Source organism: Oxyura jamaicensis, chromosome 7 (genome assembly GCF_011077185.1).
Source record: "Oxyura jamaicensis isolate SHBP4307 breed ruddy duck chromosome 7, BPBGC_Ojam_1.0, whole genome shotgun sequence".
Lineage (NCBI taxonomy): Eukaryota > Metazoa > Chordata > Aves > Anseriformes > Anatidae > Oxyura > Oxyura jamaicensis.
Genome location: NC_048899.1, coordinates 9,818,483 through 9,838,944, shown reverse-complemented (window position 1 = coordinate 9,838,944; position 20,462 = coordinate 9,818,483). Strand labels below are relative to the sequence as shown.

At 40.2% G+C, this 20,462-nt stretch overlaps 1 protein-coding gene and 1 long non-coding RNA gene across 5 annotated transcripts in view; one reads left to right on the top strand and one right to left on the bottom strand.

Moving 5' to 3' along the window:
• Window positions 1-336: 336 nt before the first annotated feature.
• PDK1 (pyruvate dehydrogenase kinase 1) lies at window positions 337-14,568 on the bottom strand. Its single transcript, XM_035332474.1, has 11 exons — window positions 14,307-14,568; window positions 11,353-11,494; window positions 9,796-9,867; window positions 9,058-9,242; window positions 8,725-8,814; window positions 8,324-8,401; window positions 6,217-6,293; window positions 5,448-5,546; window positions 4,404-4,514; window positions 3,154-3,267; window positions 337-3,034 (listed from the first exon to the last, which is right to left on the bottom strand). Exons 1-11 carry the CDS (start codon window positions 14,422-14,424, stop codon window positions 2,894-2,896), a joined length of 1,227 nt encoding a protein of 408 aa, XP_035188365.1. The 5' UTR covers window positions 14,425-14,568; the 3' UTR covers window positions 337-2,893.
• The window catches only part of LOC118170338, a 57,200-nt gene continuing 49,723 nt past the window's right edge, over window positions 12,986-20,462 (top strand). For 3 of the 4 annotated variants that reach the window (XR_004752651.1, XR_004752650.1, XR_004752649.1), the window contains exons 1-2: window positions 14,647-14,784; window positions 20,091-20,220. This is a non-coding gene — a long non-coding RNA (uncharacterized LOC118170338). Of the gene's footprint in view, window positions 14,070-14,646; window positions 14,785-20,090; window positions 20,221-20,462 lie in introns of those variants that run through there. The other variant, XR_004752652.1, reaches the window with a different exon arrangement.

Below are 20,462 nucleotides of genomic sequence, written 5' to 3'. Positions count from 1 at the left end.
GATGTTTATTTCTCAGTGCTTAAAGAACAGGGAATACAATCACGTATTATTACCTTTTTCCTTTAAGTCTCCTGAGCGCAATGTTGTACCCTATGAAGAGCTTGTTTCTCTGGAAGGAGACAAGTGAAAACAATGGTTTCAAACACTTGCTTATATGCAGGGCTAGTGCACTAAGTTGGGGCCGTAGCAGTTATGGTATGCTCATGTGCAAGGTGAGTTTAAGAATGTTGATTATCACAGACCACAGCATTTAATATCTGTCAGATGCTGAACAAATCTAGGTCCACAGAACTAGTTTAATATCAAGCCACAAAATCACCCAACTGAAAGTGTAATTTTTTAAAATACTTTTAATGCATAAATGTAGTGATTCTTTCAAAAAATTAAGTTAACACAAACCAAGATTAATTTTACAGTGCAAGACTGAGTTCATTTTCATACAAAACTACTAAACTCAGCGTTTTGATAGCTGAGCTATTACACTACTTTACTATAGTGATTCACTTCAACTTTAAGTGTGCTAGGAACGACAGCAGTACAGTAAGGAAAATATTTTAAAAATCATCGTTTGAACTTCTATTTCCATAAAAAGTAAGAGATCAAACTTATGAATAGGGTTAAACATTGTAAACAAATATATAAATATGTGTGCTTTTACCACAATCACTTGGGATGGAAGGTAAGGAAGGGGAGACAAGTATAATTACATGGCAAGTTTTTCTAATAATCAGAGTTTAATTGGTAGCTAGCAGAGAGTAAGAAAGGGCTTTTATGTCAGTGACACCATATGAAGTATTTTAATAACTTCCTAGGAAAAAAATGATTTAGCTCTTCTTCAAAAACATTTCTTGTAGTTCTCAGGTATTACTAAAATTGTTCAATTAAGTTAGTTAAATATTTAAAACTTAGCATTAGAGCTAGAATGCTCAGCTTCAGCACTGAGTTTTTAAAAGCCTTTGCTATAACTTGAAGCTTCAGTTCAGCAAATGTAACAGCTGCAGACATTCTCTCTAACTTTTGTACAGGCCCCATTTTACAATATGTGGAATTTCTCATGGTCATCCTCTTACAGGGTTGAAGAGAACAGCTATAGCTTCTCGTCACTTGTAGCCATGCGTGCATGAAAGGTATGTCAAACAGTCACCACCTCACAGCCGTGTATAGAAGAAAAATAGGGACGTTAAGTGCCCACGAGCTTGAGCAGAGCAGTTAATCACAACCAGAAGAGTACAGTTAAGCTAGAGTAATCCTCCCTCAGTGTCAGTTTAACTGCATACATAGCCATACTGTAATCCACTCCTGTAAAAGCGACCCACGTTAGCTTGAACAGAATATAAAAACATTTGCTTTGCAGAACTAGGTTAGGGAGGAACAGGTGATAATCTTTAATCTGGCTCAGGCACAACTAGAATTGTGTGACCACAGGTTCTAATGTACCAGCTATGCCCTTCACTTGTGGTATCTCACCTTCTGCTCTGTGCAAAGCAAATAAACCAGCAAAAGTTAGGCTCACTCATTCTGAGGGATTATGCATGTGTGCTGCATGACTTAATTGCAGCAGTATATGCAATGAATTATTCAAGGCAAAAGCTTCATTTTAAAGGTCTTTAACTGTATCATTCCTAAAATATTGAGGAATGGTATGAATCAAAGGTACAACACAGATGTGTCTAACTTGAACAAATCTGGCATAGTAGACATTAAGAGAAGTTGAATCCTTTATTAAAAAAGGACTTTATACCTGAAATGTAATGCTTGTCCCCTTCTGTCTACCACAGTTGTTTTGACAGTTTGCCATTGACTGATGACATATTCTGCTTACCTTATTTACGCTATAGTATGACTTCAAGTTACTAGATAAATGAAGCCAGAAGCACACCACAAATACAAAGGTATTTTCAAAAACTGTTAATTCCACGTTCTTTAAATACTTCTGAGAAGGCAGTTTATATTGTCAAAGTGAGACATGCCCTACTAAAGGTACGTTTTAAAAATATTTATTAAAAATATTTTTCATTTACAACTGTAACCTGACATACCCCAGAGTCTGAGATCTCACTAGGGCTAGAACACTGATGCTGTCTTGGTATTACCTACGGAAATACAAGCAAATGTAAGACAGTATACTTTCACCGTACATAAGCCAACACTGTTTGCTAATTCACAATGATCATGGAAAGATAAGTATATCACATATTAAATATTCACATTACCATTAAAGAAATATGACTGATACCACATACCTGAGATACATTATACCAGTGGCAGCAGCTAGAACTGATTTATTTTTTTCATTATTCCTAAAGACCTAAGTGTGATCTCTACAACTGTAAAACAAAAAAAAACTTGATGTATAGTGTGTAGGCAACATTCCTAGCTTTGCAACATTAGGCTTCAGCATGCTTATAAGATCAAGGAACAGGAAGTTCCATACAGGCTCAAAGGTATAGCAATGAACTCCTTAATGTTTCTTACATCAGTGTTTCATTAATCTGTAACACTGTATAAAGGAAAAATTCTCTGGAAGCTTTTTCAATAGTTCTTGTATTAAAACATTTTTTAATTATACGAATTAATACATTTCTCAGTAGATATGAAATAGGTTGCACTGATCCCTATAAAACCTGAAATTACTGCTCCCTTGATTTAACTACAGAAAGTAGTCATAAACAGAAGGTGGAACAAATTAAATGTGACCTTCTTACTTAGAAAGTATCAACAGCTTATTACTTTTCCTTAGCTTCCAAAAAAAGAGTAATTAAATTAAACTTAGTTATTCCACTTAAAATGATTTTCACATATGAAATGTGGCCCAGCATCTTGGCATAGACCAGGGTCTTTTAAATTCCCTTTATGTGATATACCTACATCTTATCAACTGTTGGGCCAACAGCTATATACTGCGAAAAGTAGTCATGTCCTTTGGCTCGCTGCTTGGCACACACCAGTCATCTGCTTCATGGTTTGCTTTATAATGTTTCCAGGCTGCCTTGTTATATACAGGGAGTCTTTCAATTGATTCTGTTGATAAGGCCTGTAAGTAGAGAAGACTGCAGCTGACTTTTTTTAATTAGAGTAACAGAACAAGGTGATCTAGTAGTAGTTAGATTAGAGTGGATGATAAATTTAAAATGGTAATGTATTACATCATACCTTTATGTAAATAACTGCATCTGTACCATAACCTTCTAAGGAATATAGTTTCAGGTCTCCTTGGAAGTACTGTGCATACAGACGTGATATGGGCAAGCCATAACCAAATCCAGCCTGATCCAAGAAAAAAAAAAGTGTATTTTTATTAACTGAATCAATCAGTGGTTGTTACTGGTGTTTTCTAAATTAAAAGGTAAAAGACAATCTAAGCATGATGTTTGACAGTAAGAGGAGTTCAAATGCTAATTATTATATCCCCTTACAAGCACCCCAGAAACAGAAAAAGCATAGATACTGGTGAATAGGAAAAAGTTGTTCTACTCCTTTGTCAGACAGGACTACTAGATAACAGTTCTTGTATTTTGGTAACTTTTTCAAGAAGAGTAAATTGTACTGAGTGCCTTAAAGTGCTGCTGATATTAAATATTATCTAATGTTCTTAAGTCAGGTACCTTTCATCAGTTAAGTATGAGAAGGTTCAAGAAGCAAAGCTTATGAATTTGTAACTTACACTACAGTTCCACCAAAGCCTGTCTACAGCAGCAGGATGTAGCCCTGAATTTTTTTCTTCTTATTATTATTTTTCTCTAGGTCTACTATATTTCAGAAATCTCTTGAAGAACATGCTCTCTGCTTCTATGTAAAGATCTGGTATTTAGAGTTACTGTCATCTATGTGCAGAAAACTTTAAAAGAAAAAAAAACATTTTGAGTGATGCAATATAAGAGAACAAATTCAGGAAAGCTGTTCAGAGCTTCTTATAGTTTTAGTCTCTCAGTTATTTCTTGTGCATCTATTAAGTTCACACAAGAGCAAAATAGATTCTTCATATGCTTTGTCACATCTCTATACCATCGTCCTTCCTGGGGAATGGTACAACTGACTGCATGTTACGGCTGAAACTATGGACTTGATCCAAAACCAATGCTGTTTTTTTTCCCTTTCTTTCAGTGGCCACAAGAATCCTGTGCTTACTGCAGTACATGCAGCATAGCTAAGTGTTCTTCTTAAGTCAGCTAATCTTTATATTTGATAGACAAAAGCAGAATGTTGAAATTCAAATTGTATAATCCTAAAATATTGACAACTATTTTCCAGGTAATTTCAGGAAAATACTTGAATTAAGCACTAACATCCAAATGGTCATAGTCATTGTATCTATAAAATCAGGCTTCATGGCTTTGACTAAATGGTTTATTTTGTGACTATTAATCGCATCCAAGATGACATGGTATAAAAGATTTACATACCAAAGGTGTAGCTCGGGATGTCTCAACACGTGGTCGTGGTGCTGTTGAATACATATAGTTGAATAGTCTGTCAATTTTCCTCATAGGAACACCTCCACCACGATCACTCATCTGGAACAAGAAGGAACACGTAGCATTATGTTCCTGAATACAATTTTAGAAAAGACAGCCTCTCTCAAACAATGATCCAGAGAAAGTTCAGGTAAAACATAATATAAACTTGTCCCTAGTAAATTATAGGTTTTCTTAAATTCTCATCTCTCAGCCATAGCAACAAGCAGGTGAAATCTTCCCTCTCATCCTTTTTACAAAAGATTTACATAAAATACTATTATAAGAAGCATTCATAATCTCTTGAAAGCAAGAAAATTCTACTTAAATTTTGCATTGCTTTTGTCTTGTTTGTAATTGAGTTTTACCTGAAGTCCATATTTATACCTACCAATTTCAACAAGTACCAGCTTCTGTGTATTTTCATCTTTATTACTTGAGACTACTGCCAGTTAAAAGACAATGCACTAAAACTCATTACTGAAGAGTTGTTTTATTAGGTGTTAGTTAGACCTATGAAAAAGCCAGTGCTTGCAGCTGGCGTCTGAAATCCAACATGGATGCTGTATGTAAACAAAAATAAATTACTCTGCAAACTGTATTTCAGGAAGGTTTGATCTGCATGGAATATACAAGGCTTATTTCCCTTTTTTGAGTTGTTTCATACCTCCTATGCAGCTCTATCATTTTGATTTTAAAATGGCGACATGACAATTGTATGAAGCTGCTGCTTCATTTTTGGTCACGGTTGTACATAAACTAGGCACAATGTAGGCATGACAAAACCACAGAATTGTATTACAGAACCTTCCATGTGAATATGCAACCTCTTCATGAATTTTCTGCTGATGCAGTATGTGAAATTGCAAAGCTGTCCTGTTACTTATATACTACATAATCGGATACAATCTACTGCTGGAATCAGATCATCAGATAAAGTTAGTAACATAATGACTATGACGGGAAAGAATTAATAATCAAGAAAGTGGGTACCTTAACAGTTAAATCCTCATTTCCCAATGTGACATGTACATGAATTGGAGGATAAATGCATCGATCAGCATTATGTTCCATGGTGGCTCTCATTGCATTCTGCAATTTTCAAGTACAAGAACTTAAATCTTATTCTTACTGCTTTGTTTATTATCTTAAAATATCAATTTAGGAATACAAGTTATTTTTATCACATATTTTTGGAACCAAGACAAAAATATACAGTTTTAGAATATTTTTTGAGTGTTTCTGATGTATTCAGTATCAGCATTTGTATAATTTATTTGAATTACACAGGCTAATTTAAAAATTTTAGAAAATGTAAGTATGTTATTGTTCAATTTTGTTTGTATAAACCTGTATAATGCATTCTACATGCAGTAGAGCACAAAGATCCAAGAAGAGTCTAGGACTGAAGTAAGTACTTGAGGAAAAGTATATAGAACCAACGTGTTTCACTTTATACCAAAGGTGTCCCAAAAATTAGGAATATTATTCTCACTTGCTTTATTAACTAGTGCCTTTATACATTATAAGCATTTTTTGACAAAGTTGTCTACTGCGGAAGATGTCTGAGGTTTTCAGCGGCTAGGCATAGAGACACATCTTCCAAAGCTGTACAACCTAAGTATCTTCCTGTAGTTAAATTGCTAGAAGCTTGCATTTGCAAAGACACATTGCTATCTAGAATTGGTTCAAAAAGTCAAACAAATACAATCTTACTAAACAAACATGTATAAAAGAATTGTGTAATGGCAATTGCACAGACCTTGAAAAGTTCGAAAAACATGTGATAGAGATGTGATGGTACATACACCACTTGCATGGGCTGTCCTGGTGATTTAGCTGGAGAAAAGAAAGACTAAATAATTAAATGGGAAACTAGGTATCTTGTATTCATTCCTGTACTAATTCAACACATACATTTGTATATGAGAATTAAGAGAATTTAGAAAAGAAGGAACAGAAATCTTTTCAGAAGTTGTATGTTAACCAAAATTCATACTCAAGATTTTCAAAAGTCCTTGCTGCTTTAGAAATTAATCTTAAAATCCACTGCAGCATCACTGATCAGAGCATATAATAGTAGCCTTCTAATACTTACAAGGTTATTATGGAGTCAGGCTCTTCAGGTGGTGGGAGTATAAGAAACAATGAATATAGGGTGGAATAGTTTCAGACAGCATATAGAGGAAGACCTTTTCACCATGACATTCGACAACTGAATCAGGTTGCCCAGAGATGTTAAATAGTCACCATCCTTGTAGGATTTGTAAGATCAGACTGGATAAAGCCATGAGCAACCTGGCCTGATCTCATAGCTGTCCCTGTTTTGAGCAGGGGATCAGGCTAGAAACTTCCTGAGGTCCCTCCCAGCCTGATAGGATTTTATGATCCTACGATGTACCAAATAACATCTGCGGCACAGCCTATTTTTTGAGTAATTTACAAGTTAGCTAATATTACAAGAAACCTTAACAAAATACAATTATATCTATAAACTGCTGTAGTTTTCAAGCTTTTAAGTATTAACTCTGGAAAAAATATCATGGGAACATAGTCATTAATGAAAAATTAAGGAAAGGTTGGTTGCTCTGAAGATCTGCTGGCCCTGACTGTTCTTTCAGCTCAATAGTCTTCTCCCCAAACTGTGTTAGTGACAAGTGCTCTATGAGCTATAAATGTTATTGTCTAGTGATGGTCAATAGATTTGGAATAAATCACGTACCCAGCAAAAATAAAAAGGGAAAAAAATGCACTTTGAAATGATAGGTTCCTGCCTTCAAGTTAACTGCTCTCATCTATGCCTCCACCCTCAAACCCCATGCCTACATTTTAAATAATGGTTCTCAGCTGTGGGTAATGAATGTGTATTTGGCCTGGATCAGGTTTAACTCACCTTCACAATTCATTAAGCAAAAGGCCACTCCTTTTATTAAAACTAAACTATGTGTTCTGACTTCTGGAACACATACACCATTAAAATGCCCCTGCAGTAAAGAGCGTCAGCTAGCGTGACTGATAGTTTTGTACAAGTATTTTTAGTAATCATGATCAAGAGATGGAGAAAGGAAAATCCTTTAACCTATATAAAGAATAACAGGTTTTGTACGGTAGGAAGAAAAGATCTGGAATGTGTAGTCAAGGCTGTACTTTCTTTGCCTTTAACTTCACAGGCCAAGCTACTGTGGGTGCACTCTGGCTTTTGCAATTATTTGTAGAAGCAATTTTGATTGCTTGTTTTTGTAGCTCTGTCTGAACTTGGTGTTTACTAACTTGAAAAGCTCTCCAATGAGTAGTGTTAGAAAGGCTCTTTAGCATTCAGGAAGACTATGGGGACAGTAGCTGACCTCTGAGTTCACAGCAGCACAATTGTAAATGTCTTTTTCAGTCACAGACAACAGGTTCAAATGATTTTTTACAGGGACTTTATCTAATTGCAACTCTAAGTGTGCAATAGCTGAATAAGAAAGAGAAATTAGAATGCAAAGTTTTGTGTCAGACTTGAAGACAAGAAACACAAAGAGGATGAGTTGTAATAGATACAGTGTAGGGTGAAGACATACAAGAAATCTTGGGGAGGGAAGGACATCACTAAAATCTGTTACATCAACAGCTGTAATTTCAGAAACTTTTCTACAGGTTTCAGTTTGCCAATTAAAAAAAAAAAAAGAATAAGGGAAGCCTTCTGATAGATTAAAAAAAAATCTAGTAGAGAATATAATATCTAAATCTTTATTATCTCTCTATATAATATATAAAAATCTATACAATAGATACATTAACAATAGGAAAAGTGGAAGAACATTAAACCAGCTACTTCAGAAGAAGCTATCACTACATTCAGGAGAGTGCCTCATCTCATATGTACTTACCATTCAATTCTTCAAGGACGAGTTCTGGAGAGCTCATATAATATAAATCACAAAGTCTCTTGGCGCTTTCATAGCCGTCTATAATTAAAAAAAAAAATAGAAAGAAAAACAGTTAACTTTTACCCTCCACTTTTTTTTCTCCTTTACAGTTTACCAAAAAGAAAATCAAAAATTGAAAATACTGTGCACTGTTGGTGAGATTTTATTATCTTCTCACAAAAATTGTATTTTGGGGGGGGGGGGGGGGGCGAGAAGGAACTGACGAAAATGTATTACACTTTCAATTAAGCTTCTGCTCCAAGTAGGAAAGAATTGTACGCTATATAAACACTAAGACATATTGGCTCTCAGCACAGACATTCATGCAAGTTTTCAAAATTCTTTCTCTTCTCTGGATTTACCTCTAATAACTTCAACAACATTGCAGCTAGGATCGATGCTTCCAATGTGCTTTGGATGAGCTGGATTAATTTTTCCACCAAACAGTAAAGCTGCCAACAAAGACAATATTATTTAATATCTCATATAATTTTTGTAATTACAGTTTATATCTTCAGTTTTGTTGAATAGAATTTTATAGACAATCTATAATTCCAGTCTTTACTGTAGTTAAAAGGCTATTACTAATAAATATTTTTAAGAAGCATTTAAGTATTAAGCACTTCAAAGTAAAGGGAAAATAATACTGACAGAATACACTTATCACGTCCCCTCCCTTCAACAAAAGCACTTACAGTGTTGATTAAGGAGCATTCTAATTGAAATGCGACTCATGTAGAAACGGTCTAAAAAATACTGCACATTCTGCGAGGTCACTGGATCAATGCCAAAGCTTTCCTTGTACTCTATTACTCCTTGAGCCATAGTAGGAATTACATCATTGTGTCGATTCCGGATTTTTATCACAGTATCTGTAAAACTAAAATTAATACATTGTTAGTTTTTACTTTCAAGTGAGTTTAATACTCTGGCAAATTGAGTATCTGTCCATGAAAATGAAGACCACCACGTACAGAAATATCACAGGTCTGCCTACTGCAGCAGGCAGGCCAGTCGTTGTAACAAATAGAACATTTCAAGCAACTTGCATTGAAACATTCAGTAATGGTGCCACCATTGGTGATTATTTATACATTTATTGTTAACTTTTTTTTTATTAATGCCAAAAAAGAAGAAAATTTTGTCAACTGTGTTCATGCAGATCATCTCATGCCTGTCAAAACAGTCAGCCGGTAACAAACAAACCTACTGTACACACAAGAAGTTCCATACATCAGTTCCAACATTACAAGTAAGGAGCTGGTAAAAATTAGGTTAAGTTTAATGTATTCTTAGCTTCTTCCTTCAGTGGCAGGGGATGATGTTACTGTGATTCTGACGCAAAGACTGAAGCCACTACTTTCTTAAGCCACTACTTTCCTTGCCAGTGCTTCTACATAAGTTTTGGATTGATATATGTAACAAATCCTTACCTATGAATAGCCCCCGAGTCTTCTGAACTTTTGTCCTTAAAGTCAAGGATCTCCTGAAGACTTTGGACATACCTTTAAATGAAAGAAACGTGGAAAAGACCAATGCTAGTATGACTCCCCAGCACCCTTTGGTTAGTGATTTATGGTCTTCTAAGTCTGGTTGCATCTAAATCATTGTATTTGATATATCCTATAGACCTATCCCATGAATTTTGTTAGATCCTTCTGAATCCATTCATGACGTTTTCTTCCAAAATCTCCAGAGCAATTAATTCGACAATTAATTAATTAGAAAGCATAAAAGATCTTTCTGTTTTAAACCCAGTGAGTGATCACTTATTAGCAGCTCTAGTTAGTTCCTGCTATTATAAATTTTTCCCAGCTTGTTCATGATTTACGTATTTCTGCCATTTCTTTCCTTAGATGTATTTTCAAAGCAGAAGAACTCTATTTGGTTTTCTTCTCACGTAGAAACTGTTCCAACCCTCTGATTATCCCTCTTGGTCTTTTCTGTTCAGGATGGAATGACTAGAACTGCATGCAATTCAGAGGAATAATGGACTAACACAGTGGTACACTAATATTCTCCTCCACCCTGTTTGTTACTTAGTTCCTAACACTATTCACCTTTTTGCCCACCAACTAACAGTCAGCAAAATATCCACAGTAGCACCAAAATTCCTTTTTTGATTGTAAGTGAGCAAGCATACAGGGGGAGGAGGTTCCTCTCTGTGCTTTACTTTGCATTTGTCCAAGTGGAATTCATTTCCCATTTGATCAATGTCATTTAGTATCACAAAAATTTAAGCTTTCATGTTTCATTGAAAGCCTTCATCTACACTGATAGCTCTTTTTATATTCAGTCATCAAATCAACCCCACTTATTCACTGTCAGACTTTGTTCTCTTAACTTTAAAAGCCTTTCCAGATAGCCATGTGCCTTTAGCAGTTGCCAAGCAATCTCTTTGTTTGGGTCTCATCTTGCAAAAATTTATACTTTAATTCCTTACTTGAAAGCAAATTTTACTTTTTGAAGGATGTCTTAATTTTAATAGCCTTGTATTGCTTCTGCTGTTTTAAATATTCAGGCTTTGGGAGCTTTCTCTTGCTTTTGTTATTTTCTACACCCTTACTCTCAATCTGCAATAACTTGTCTTTTAAATAGTTTCTATACTTTTTTGAAAATATGTTGTACATTTAGGTGCTTCTGTTGATTTCTTAACTAGCTTCTTCATTTTAGTTAAGAGCCCTGTCAAACATTGCTCTTGTGGATTTTTGTTGTTACTGAATTCTCACACATGACTATCTGGAATAGTTTAATATAATAAATGGTTTTTAATTTCGTTGTGTGTTATCTAATTGCCCCTAGAGGTTTTTTTTCCAAACTCTGAAAATTTAGTTTCTGTCACATTGGGATATTTACTCATTCTAAAAAGGTGATGTTCATGTCTAATGAGCGTGTGAAATATTCTTTCTGTAGAACTGAATGCGTCATTCCTACAACTTATGTATATGCAGAAAGCCACCCCTGAAAGTATTAAACAACACTGTTCTTACCAACTCTGCACCAGCTGAACTGAAGGTGTTCTTAGAAGGTTGTCTGGAAGCAGGCTGATTTCCTTCATTATGTTTGCCAATCTTACAGGCAACTCTTGTCGCAGAAACATAAATGAAGTCTTTTCACAAGCATTTTCAGATCCTAAGACCAAATAAATATATGACAACATTAGAATAAAGTCAGAACTATGCAAATTCTTACTTTCTTGCCTAAGAGGCCTCTGGTTAAATTCTAGAATAGACTCAGTCTGGTAAGCCAATGTTTCTTTCGTGGCAGCAGCCGGCTTTATATTTCAAACTGTAAACTTTAAACAGTAAACTTCAAACTGTGAACAGCTTTGTTGCAATAAGGAGAATCTTCAGTATATAAAAAGTTAACTAGTGCAATAACTGCAGACCTTTAACTGCCAACTTTAAATATGGCTTCTATACATGCAAATTGTTTATTTGTAGCAAACACTGACTCTAACTACCACTGATGAAACAATATGTCATTCTAAGCATGTTAAAGAGAAGCAAATGAAACCATTGTAGGAAGCGTATTTTTTGGAAGTATGCTTGAGAAAGTATCACAATCCCATAGACCCGACTTGATCACTGATCTTACAAAACTACCACAACGCCTATGGAAGCACTTCACACTTCCAGAAAGTAAGTTAGATTTCCTATTAAATTCTGTAAGATTTATTTCCCTTTCAGCTAGCTTTGTTGTATTTAAACTCAAGTCTTAAAGGGAACAGCACACAGATGAATTCAAATGAATACTGAGGAAGAAATGGAAGTAGGATGGCTACTGTGCATAGTCATCGTGATAGTATTCTCCCATATATTTACTTTTTAGAAGTTTTACACTTAAAAGCTAGAAGCTAAGTTAGTGCACCTGTTAATAACTGACCTGTGCTTTTTATAAACAAAGGTGTCCACTTTTTGCATGTCAATTACAGGTAGTTATTAAGATCAAGGCCTAAGTTTACTCCCACGATGCTTGTTTTACTAGGCTAAAGGAGGAGGTGGGAGACAAAGAGAATAAGGAGTGCTGTACTTTATTCTCCACCAGACTTCAAGATTTCAACAGTGTCATGTAAACAGCATCTGAACTTACTAAGCTGTTCATATACTGCTCTGAAATACATACCTCAGTTCTGATGTTCCACAACAGGTAACTCCTAAAAATTAACTCTGGTGTGTTTCTGCTCAGTTCACACCTTCCATTTGGCATGGGGAGGAGTTGGGGAAGAAGATGAAGGGAAGGGATGTAAAAACAAGCAAACCAGGAGTGTCTTAAAAAGCAAAAACATACACCAAATTGAAACGGTGTAGTTCAGTTTAATGCATCCAGGGACAGACACATCATAAACTACACTGGTGACATAATGTCAGTTAACTTATTAAGAAAGCAAATAGCTATGAGGAATTTCTCCCCAGTGACACCAGTATTATGTGCTGTCTACGTATGACCTCTGCCCAGAAACTTCTCACTCTTCTCCCTAGTCAGACTGCATTTCAGCCATGACTGTTAACGGCCTTTCCCTATTCTCAGGTTAAAATTCCAAGAAAAAGTCAAATTGAAGATATTAGAATGTAATGTTTATCTTCAAATGTCCCACGCACTCAGCAAATGACATTCCACAAAGAGGTTTTTTATCTGGAGGCCACATCTTTGCAATCCTGGGTCAAAAATGGAAGGCAGTTTAGGGTAAGATTTCAGTGAATGGGCACATGACTTTGTTTCCCTGTGCAGTTATGATCCATCTATGCAAAGAATTGATAAGGCTTCTCTAGAAAATATTAAGCACTTACAACCCAAGATACAACTGATGACCTAAGACCTAAATTTGCCTACAAAATACTTCATTTACTAGATGGAGAACTGGAGGAACTAAAGGCAGATTTATGGTGGGATTCCTGTAAAAAGCTGGAATTGTAGTATGGGATATACTGTATTTATGAAACACTGAATGGATAGCTGAAGTAACAGGATAGTTAAGAGAACCTATTTAAATCTTCCTACTTACATACAAAAACTGGGATTCTAGGATTAGTTCTCAGTTATGTTTTACTTACAAAAAGATAAAGCAACTGTTTACTAGTTATATCTTTACATATATCTTATGACAGTGCCTTGCTTACAGAAACAGAACCAATTATAGTATGGCTGCACACTCAGGCTTCAAAAACACTTTTCAGAACATCTTGCAAGACCTTTTTCCACACAGTCTTTGCTCTTAAGCAGAGCAGAGCAATTCCTGTGATCCCTTTTGACTCAAAGTACTCATCAAGCCTGGGAACATCTGTAGTTTTACCAAGAGTATAAAACCGAGCACCCCACAACCAATTTACTTGTTTTCCAGGCTAGATTCTCAACCCTTCACGGTGATTCTTGGTGTTTGCTTTCTGCTCTCTCACCCATTTTCTGATAGGAGCAGCGCTTGAGTGTTTTTGTGGGGCACAAACATGTGACTGTGGAGAAGTCACAATCGTTTCAGCTGTGTGGCTCCAGCTGGGATTCAACACCTCTTGAACTTGGTGCATGCTGGAGAGCTTGCTAGCTTTCAAAAGGCTTAACAATTTTTACTTTTTGGAGTCACTTTATTAGCAGTCGTAATTCCCCCTTGTCCCCAACACTGCAGTTTTGGCAGAACATCGAACTACTTCTGTGCTACCAAGAATTCGAGATTTCAGCTGAATTTCAACCTTGCCTCACTTCTTGGCTCTAGGTAAGGAGTCAGCTAGGCTCCCTTCTCCCGGAAGGAAGCAGAGGTTTTTGTGCCAAAAAGGACAGCATTTAGCAAAACACAGGGCGGCGGGGGAAGGCCGCCGTGCCAAGGAGCCCGAGCGGGGCTCGCTCCCCGCGCGCCCCCTCAGGGGGACAAAGGCGCGAGGGCGGGCGAGGGGCCCGACGTCCCGCCGCCCCGCAGGGGCCGGGACCGGGGGGAAGCCCGGCGGGGACTCACCGAAGTCCAGGAACTGCTTCATGGAGAGCGGCGAGGGGGAGAAGCGCGAGTAGAAGTCCACCTGCTGCGGGATGCTGCCCGGGGAGGCGCAGCGCCGCAGGGCGCGCAGCAGCCTCATGGCGCCTCTCCCGTTCCCCCTCAGCCCGGCCCGGCCGCCATTTCCCGCCGCGCTCGCTCCCCCAGCCCCTCACCCAGGCCGCGGCCTCCACCGCCGCGCGGCCGGGAGGAGGTGCCCGCGGCGGTGGGTGTCTCCTCCCGGCCCAGCCCCACGCAGCAGCGGCGGGGCGGAGGAGAGGGCGGCTCCGAGAGAAGGCGAGGGAAGGGAGGGGAGCGGAGCGGAGCGGAGCGTGGGTGGGCGCCCGGAGCAGCCCGGTGCCCGAGGGCTGGGCGCGGAGCCAAGTAGGGCTCCCCCAGCCAGCCGGTCGCTGTGCCGGGACAAGGCGGCGCTCGCATCCCGGAGGAGCCCGGCTTCGGCCAGGTACGTGCTCGCTGCTCGGGGGTGCGGAGGGGCTCTCAGTAGGGCAGGGGGACTGGGACAGGAGAGCGGGGTCCTGAGCTCGCAGCCCTGGCGGCTCGGCCGGCGACGTGGGGCCGGGGGCTCGTCGGCCCCGCGGGGGGCGCCGGGCGAAGGAGAACCAAAACCGTGAGGAGCGGGGTGGGGTCGGTCTGTCTGTGAGCGGGGTCGGTCTGTCTGTGTGTCGCGATGAGCTCCCGACCGGTCGGTAACGAAGGCGAAACGTGTCGTGGCGGCTTAGAAGCGAGTTTGGCCAAGCGTCGCGCCAGATCCCTACACCGGATCGCTCGTAGTAATACAGCACACGAGACACCGGGACACGTTTAATAGATTTTTACCCTACTCAAGTAGAAATATCCCGAACGTTAACCAAAAGGCAGCTAGCAGCGTTCCTGAGCATTCCTGATAAACCAGCTGCGATCTGGGTATTGAGTCCTGCAGTTCCACATGGCGCTAGAGCAGCGCGGTAGGGGCCGGGCCCCGTGTCACTTGCTCCTTTTGTCGTGGATACTTGTGTTTGCCCCACGAAGTTACCCTATGAAATCAACTCCTACATATTGCCTGATCTCCTTTAAATGTGCCTCGTACCTGCGGCTTGTCCATGACTGGTAGTGGGGATGGAAGTCCAATGGTCTGTTCTAACAGGAATCGTTGTGTTACTTGTGTCACGTTAATCTGCTCAGCATGTTGTTGGATTGCTTGGAGCTGTGGAAAGATCATCACGAGTTACTGGCTTTTTTTGGTTGTTTTGATGTTGCATTTTAAATACAGAAAACATACTGATTCAGTTTTCCTCCAGAGGCAGTTTTCTGAGCAGTAACTGCACCAGTATTAAGCGAGAACAGGGCAGTGGCTCAGGGCCAGACTGCCTCACCTGGTTTGTAGGCAGGCAGTACCTCTGCCTTGTACCCAAAGAAGAACAGCTTGCTCTGTTCTGGCTGGGCGTGGTGGCTGGCGGGGTGAGCCAGCAACTTCTCTGTCTCTGCAGGTCGTGTACCAATACAGGTCACTAACACTTATTGCAGTAGTGCTGCCTGTGGGCCCTCCTCAGGAGCATTGAATAGTAGCTTGTGCTTCTCAAGCTTGTACTAATTTGGGGCACCTGCTTTGCCTGTTAATTGCTGTGTTTAGAACCACCTGATAATGGTTTCAGCTGTGAGCCAGCTGTAGTTTAAAGCAGCACCTACAGGTAGCAAGCTGGGTGTTTGTGAGGTGTTGCAGTTTCTTGTGGTGGTCTTGGGCTGGCTTTGTCTTTTCTATGTGCCTGTTGCTGTCCAGGCGCCTGGTGTGCCAGTGTCATGGGCATGCTGTAGGGACCTGGCTGCTGTGTGCTGTGTCACGGGACGTCGGTCCTTGGCCAGGGGGCATGGTAAAGGCTGTCAGAAGCTAAATGTATCCTTGCGCTGGGTGAGCTGGAGCCTGTTTATGTTCTCACTGATATAAACAGCGAGCGCTTCTGTCCGGGGAATCGTGTCAGGTGAGCGATGACAGAAGTAACCGTGGCTAAATCTTAAATGCTGTGTTCGGAACAGAACCCCCTATCTATCCTCCCTCTGTACCTAAAGTATTTTTTCTTGGTCTTTAAACTACTGATTGGTTACCAGTCCATGGAAGCATCTTCTGTTAAAGTATCAGAGAAGTCCCTGGGTTTGTCCAGCCCAGAGCAGAGCAGGCTGAGGGGAGGCCTCATGGCGGCCTGCAGCTCCCTCAGGAGGGGAGCAGAGGGGCAGGCGCTGAGCTCTGCTCTCTGGGGACAGCGACAGGACCCGAGGGAACGGCATGGAGCTGGGACAGGGGAGGGTCAGGCTGGGGGTTAGGGAAAGGTTCTGCACCCAAAGGTAGTCGGGCACCGGGACAGGCTCCCCAGGGAATTGTTCACGGCACTGAGCGTGCTGCAGTTCAAGGAGTGTTTGGACAATGCTCTCAGGCATAGGGTCTGATATGTGAGTGGTCCTGTGTGGGGCCAGGAGTTGTACGCGAGGTTTCTTGTGGGTTCTTTCCAACTTGGGATATTCTATGTTCCATGATCTTGAATTTTGTCTCTTTTTTTCATTTTTTTTTATTTAAAAAAAAAAAAATTCACTCATTGATGATCTTTTGGGGACTGTCTCTGATTTGATCCAGTGTGGCACTAACTGAAGTTCTTACGTGCTAGTTTCTGTAAATGCTTAAGCAAGGCAAAAAGACGAAAGGCATTATTTTTGTTATTTGGCATTTTTCTAGTCCTCTGTTCGTTCTCATTGGTGTTCCTGAAATCATAATGCATCTGGATCCACAACTCAAATGGGATAGAACAAATCAGATTTTAAAATAATTGAAAACATAGTGTTTAGTTTTAACCTAAGTAACTGTTTTTTTTGTTGTTGTTTTGTTTTTCCCTTCCAACTTCAATTTAAAATTTAACATGGCATTTAAGATTTAATAAGGTAATTGAAAGCAGATCATTCTTGCAGGGTGTTCCAGAGAAAGATTTTTTTGGTTTGCTGCGGTCATACAGTAAGTGACTCCTTACTGGAAGTCACTTGTTCTTGGATGCTGCATGTACGGCTGCTTTTTCTTTCCTTTTCCCAAAATAGCTACATCATAGGTTAAAAAGTAAAATAAAATCCAAAACCTTAAGTTTCCAGGCGCAGGTATGCATAGAATATCTGTCTTTATCTTTTTATTGTTTATGTGCTTTGCTATGATGCCTTCTGGTGAGTCTATTTGTGTTGCTTTGTTCTGTGCAAAGACTTGTCTTTGTTCTCAGGTTTTTGGCAATAAGTTTACTTGCTTTTGCTATGTTAGAAAACTTCCACGGGATTGCAGTGGTTTGATGTGGCTTTCGTCTTTCTTTCTTTCTTTTTTTTTTTTTTTTTTCAGTAGTAGAAATAAAAATATATAAAAAATAGGAACAAAGTTCATATGCAGTGGCTTCTGTATGGGTTTGTATCAAATTACAGTAGGTTCAAGAGGAGCATACAGATGTTTGTGTATTTTTATTGTGTATAATTAAACTTTGGAGTTTGTGAATTTTTGCCATGTACAAGTTCATGTGACTCTAGATCAGAAGACAGATGGGGAAATTGTAATCGATTATCGTGGATGGCTTCTCTTCTGTAGGGAAAACATAGCTGGTAGTGAATTTGAGCGCTAAGTTCTTGTGGGAACAGGGGGAGCGAAGCCTCACTGCTGTGGTGCCACTTCACTGTTAGCTGCTGCCAGAGGTGAGGTGGCAGCTGCAAATGCAGGTGGGCTCTTAGTGCCATGCGGTGTTTCTCCCTGCCAGGCTGCAACCAGCCACAGGCGGTCCTGCGAGCTGGCCAGCAGTAGTGCGCTTCTCACCTCTGGCACCGAGTGGTTGGCTCCTTCCATTTCAAGAAACCAGTCCTGTACTGCTGAAATGTCCCACAAGCATGTCTTCTAATCAGCTTAGCAGCTGCGTTACTTCAGATGCTCATGGCAAAAACATGAGACTCTTCTGTCCCATCCTCCTCTTTCCCCCAAAGCCACTGAGACTGAGAGATACGAGGAAATAAGTAGCGCTGTGTATCGATGGCAAGGGAGTGTATGTTGTTCTGGGATGATTGTTAAGAAGCAGAGGTGGCTGCAGCCGCTGCCTGTCTTCTAGCATCTTTGAGGCTGGTACTGCCCAGAAAAGTTGCTGCTGCAAATGTGGGTTTTGTAGAGAAAACGAAGCGGGAATGGGTCTCCCTCCAAGGGCATGGAGCACCTGGTGTGGAGGGGAGGCCAAGAAGAGAAGGCTGGGGAAGGGTCCTGTCAGTGCGTGTAAATGCCTGGCGGGGGGAGCGAGCGAAGGCAGATCCAGGCTCCTCGTAGGGCTGGCCAGTGACGGGGCCAGAAGCAAGCAGCACAAAGTGGCCCAAGGGAAGTTTCCACTTAAACGTAGGAGAACTTCCACTGCAAGGCTGCTCAAAGGTTGCTCAGAGAGGCTGTGGCATTTTTGTCTCCGGAGATGTTTAAAAACTGGCATGGACCTGAGCAGCCTGTGCTAGCTGACTGCGTTGAGCAGGGGTTGGGTGGCTGACCTGCAGAAGTGCCTTCTGACCCCCGTGCTGCCAGCCGGGGATTCGGAGCCCCTGCCCAAGTGCCCTGGCTGAAACCCAGCTGCTGCAGAGCACAGCCATAGCCAGCCTGAGGGCTGGAGAAGGCAGGTTTGCTGTGAAGCCTGGAGAATTTTGCTTGGGGAAGACAGTCACGAGGAGGACTGTGTTGAGCTGTTGTGCCTCCCTTGCATTCCTTGCCTAGCAAAAAAGCAGTGACTTTGGATTCCAGACAGGTTGGGGGGGGGGGGGGGGGTTATAAAATAATAATAATAATGCATAATAAAACTATGAATCCAGGACCTCAAAAGATGAATAGATCTTCAGATATGACTGAAGTTAAATAAATACAATGAAGCAACTGCTAACAGAGGCACCAAAGAGGAATGTACTGCTCGATTCTTGTATTCAGGCATGCGTTTGCTAGCTGGAAAGCCAGAAGTGTCCACAATGTTCTGGCTCCAAGCAGGGCTGTGTTTACCTGGTTAATCACGGTTTGTCCCCATGGGTATTGCAAACCAGCTGCTGGCACAGTCACCTATGCTGTGCGGGGATAAGTGATTTCAGTCGTGTGTGTGTGTAAGCAGCTTTCAGGTTCTGTGCGTTCTGGGCTGTTGGTTTTTGGTTTTGGTTAAGATGCGCTGCCGCAGTGACAGATAGCTCTGCGGCACAGGTGTTTTAGTGCCTCCTTCAAAAGCTTTCACTTTGGCTTGCATTGTGCCTGATGCTTGTGTCGGAGCACCCTGTTGCTTCTCCTCTCCTGCGTATGAAGTCCCCTCCATAGTCTGTATTATGCTGTCATGGCCCCGGATCCTGAAAGCATCTCTTGTAAGCTGTCTCCTGTGCTGTGGCACTTATGTATGTGAAGGTTTACTAGAATTCTAGTAGTGTACCTTAGGCTATATAGGGTGCATATATATTATATATACATGCTTTATATATACCCACACTATATAAATAATATATATAATAATGTATATTAGGCCTTATATATGTGTATATACTTTTATATATTGTACATATGTACTAGCATCTATACACATATACTGCTATATATACACACCACTGTACTGTAGTATATTTAACCTATACATAGCGTATATATGACTATATAGAATGCTAATAAACTGCGATGCTTTCGTATACATTTACATGCGTATGTACAGTGATAACTGAGTCAGCCTTACAAAGACCTCAGCTTTATCTTTTTCTTTTTTTTTGTGACAGGAAGAACACTCATGTACGCTGTGTTGGCATAGCCACACTGTCCCCATTGTTGTCTGGTTCTGCTGTGCTGTCAAGGTCTGTGTGTTGACAGGCACTGGCTTCCTTCCACAATCACACTGATCCACAAGAGGTTAGTGAACTGTTCTCCCAGTCCATATTTAGTCTTGTTGTGAACAACTGCTTGTGGTTTTAGTTATGTAAGTGAGAATAATTGTTTAATAAAGGCAGGCTGTTTCCGTATCTTTGACATGCTCTGAGATCTAGCAGCACCTTCTAGCACCTAGTCCTAAAAATTTCATATTGTAACAACACTTTCTTAATTATTATTTAGAATGTATCCATCTAACTTTATCTTCAGGGCTCATTGCATTG

What these genes read in the sequence shown, in the direction of transcription:
- PDK1 (XM_035332474.1), bottom strand. Translation starts at nt 14,424, where the DNA reads ATGAGGCTGCTGCGCGCCCTGCGGCGCTGCGCCTCCCCGGGCAGCATC. An exon ending in GAAGCAGTTCCTGGACTTCG is followed by an intron (nt 11,495 to 14,306) that starts GTGAGTCCCCGC and finishes ATTTGGTCTTAG; the next exon opens with GATCTGAAAATGCTTGTGAA. An exon ending in GACTCGGGGGCTATTCATAG is followed by an intron (nt 9,243 to 9,795) that starts GTAAGGATTTGT and finishes TATTAATTTTAG; the next exon opens with TTTTACAGATACTGTGATAA.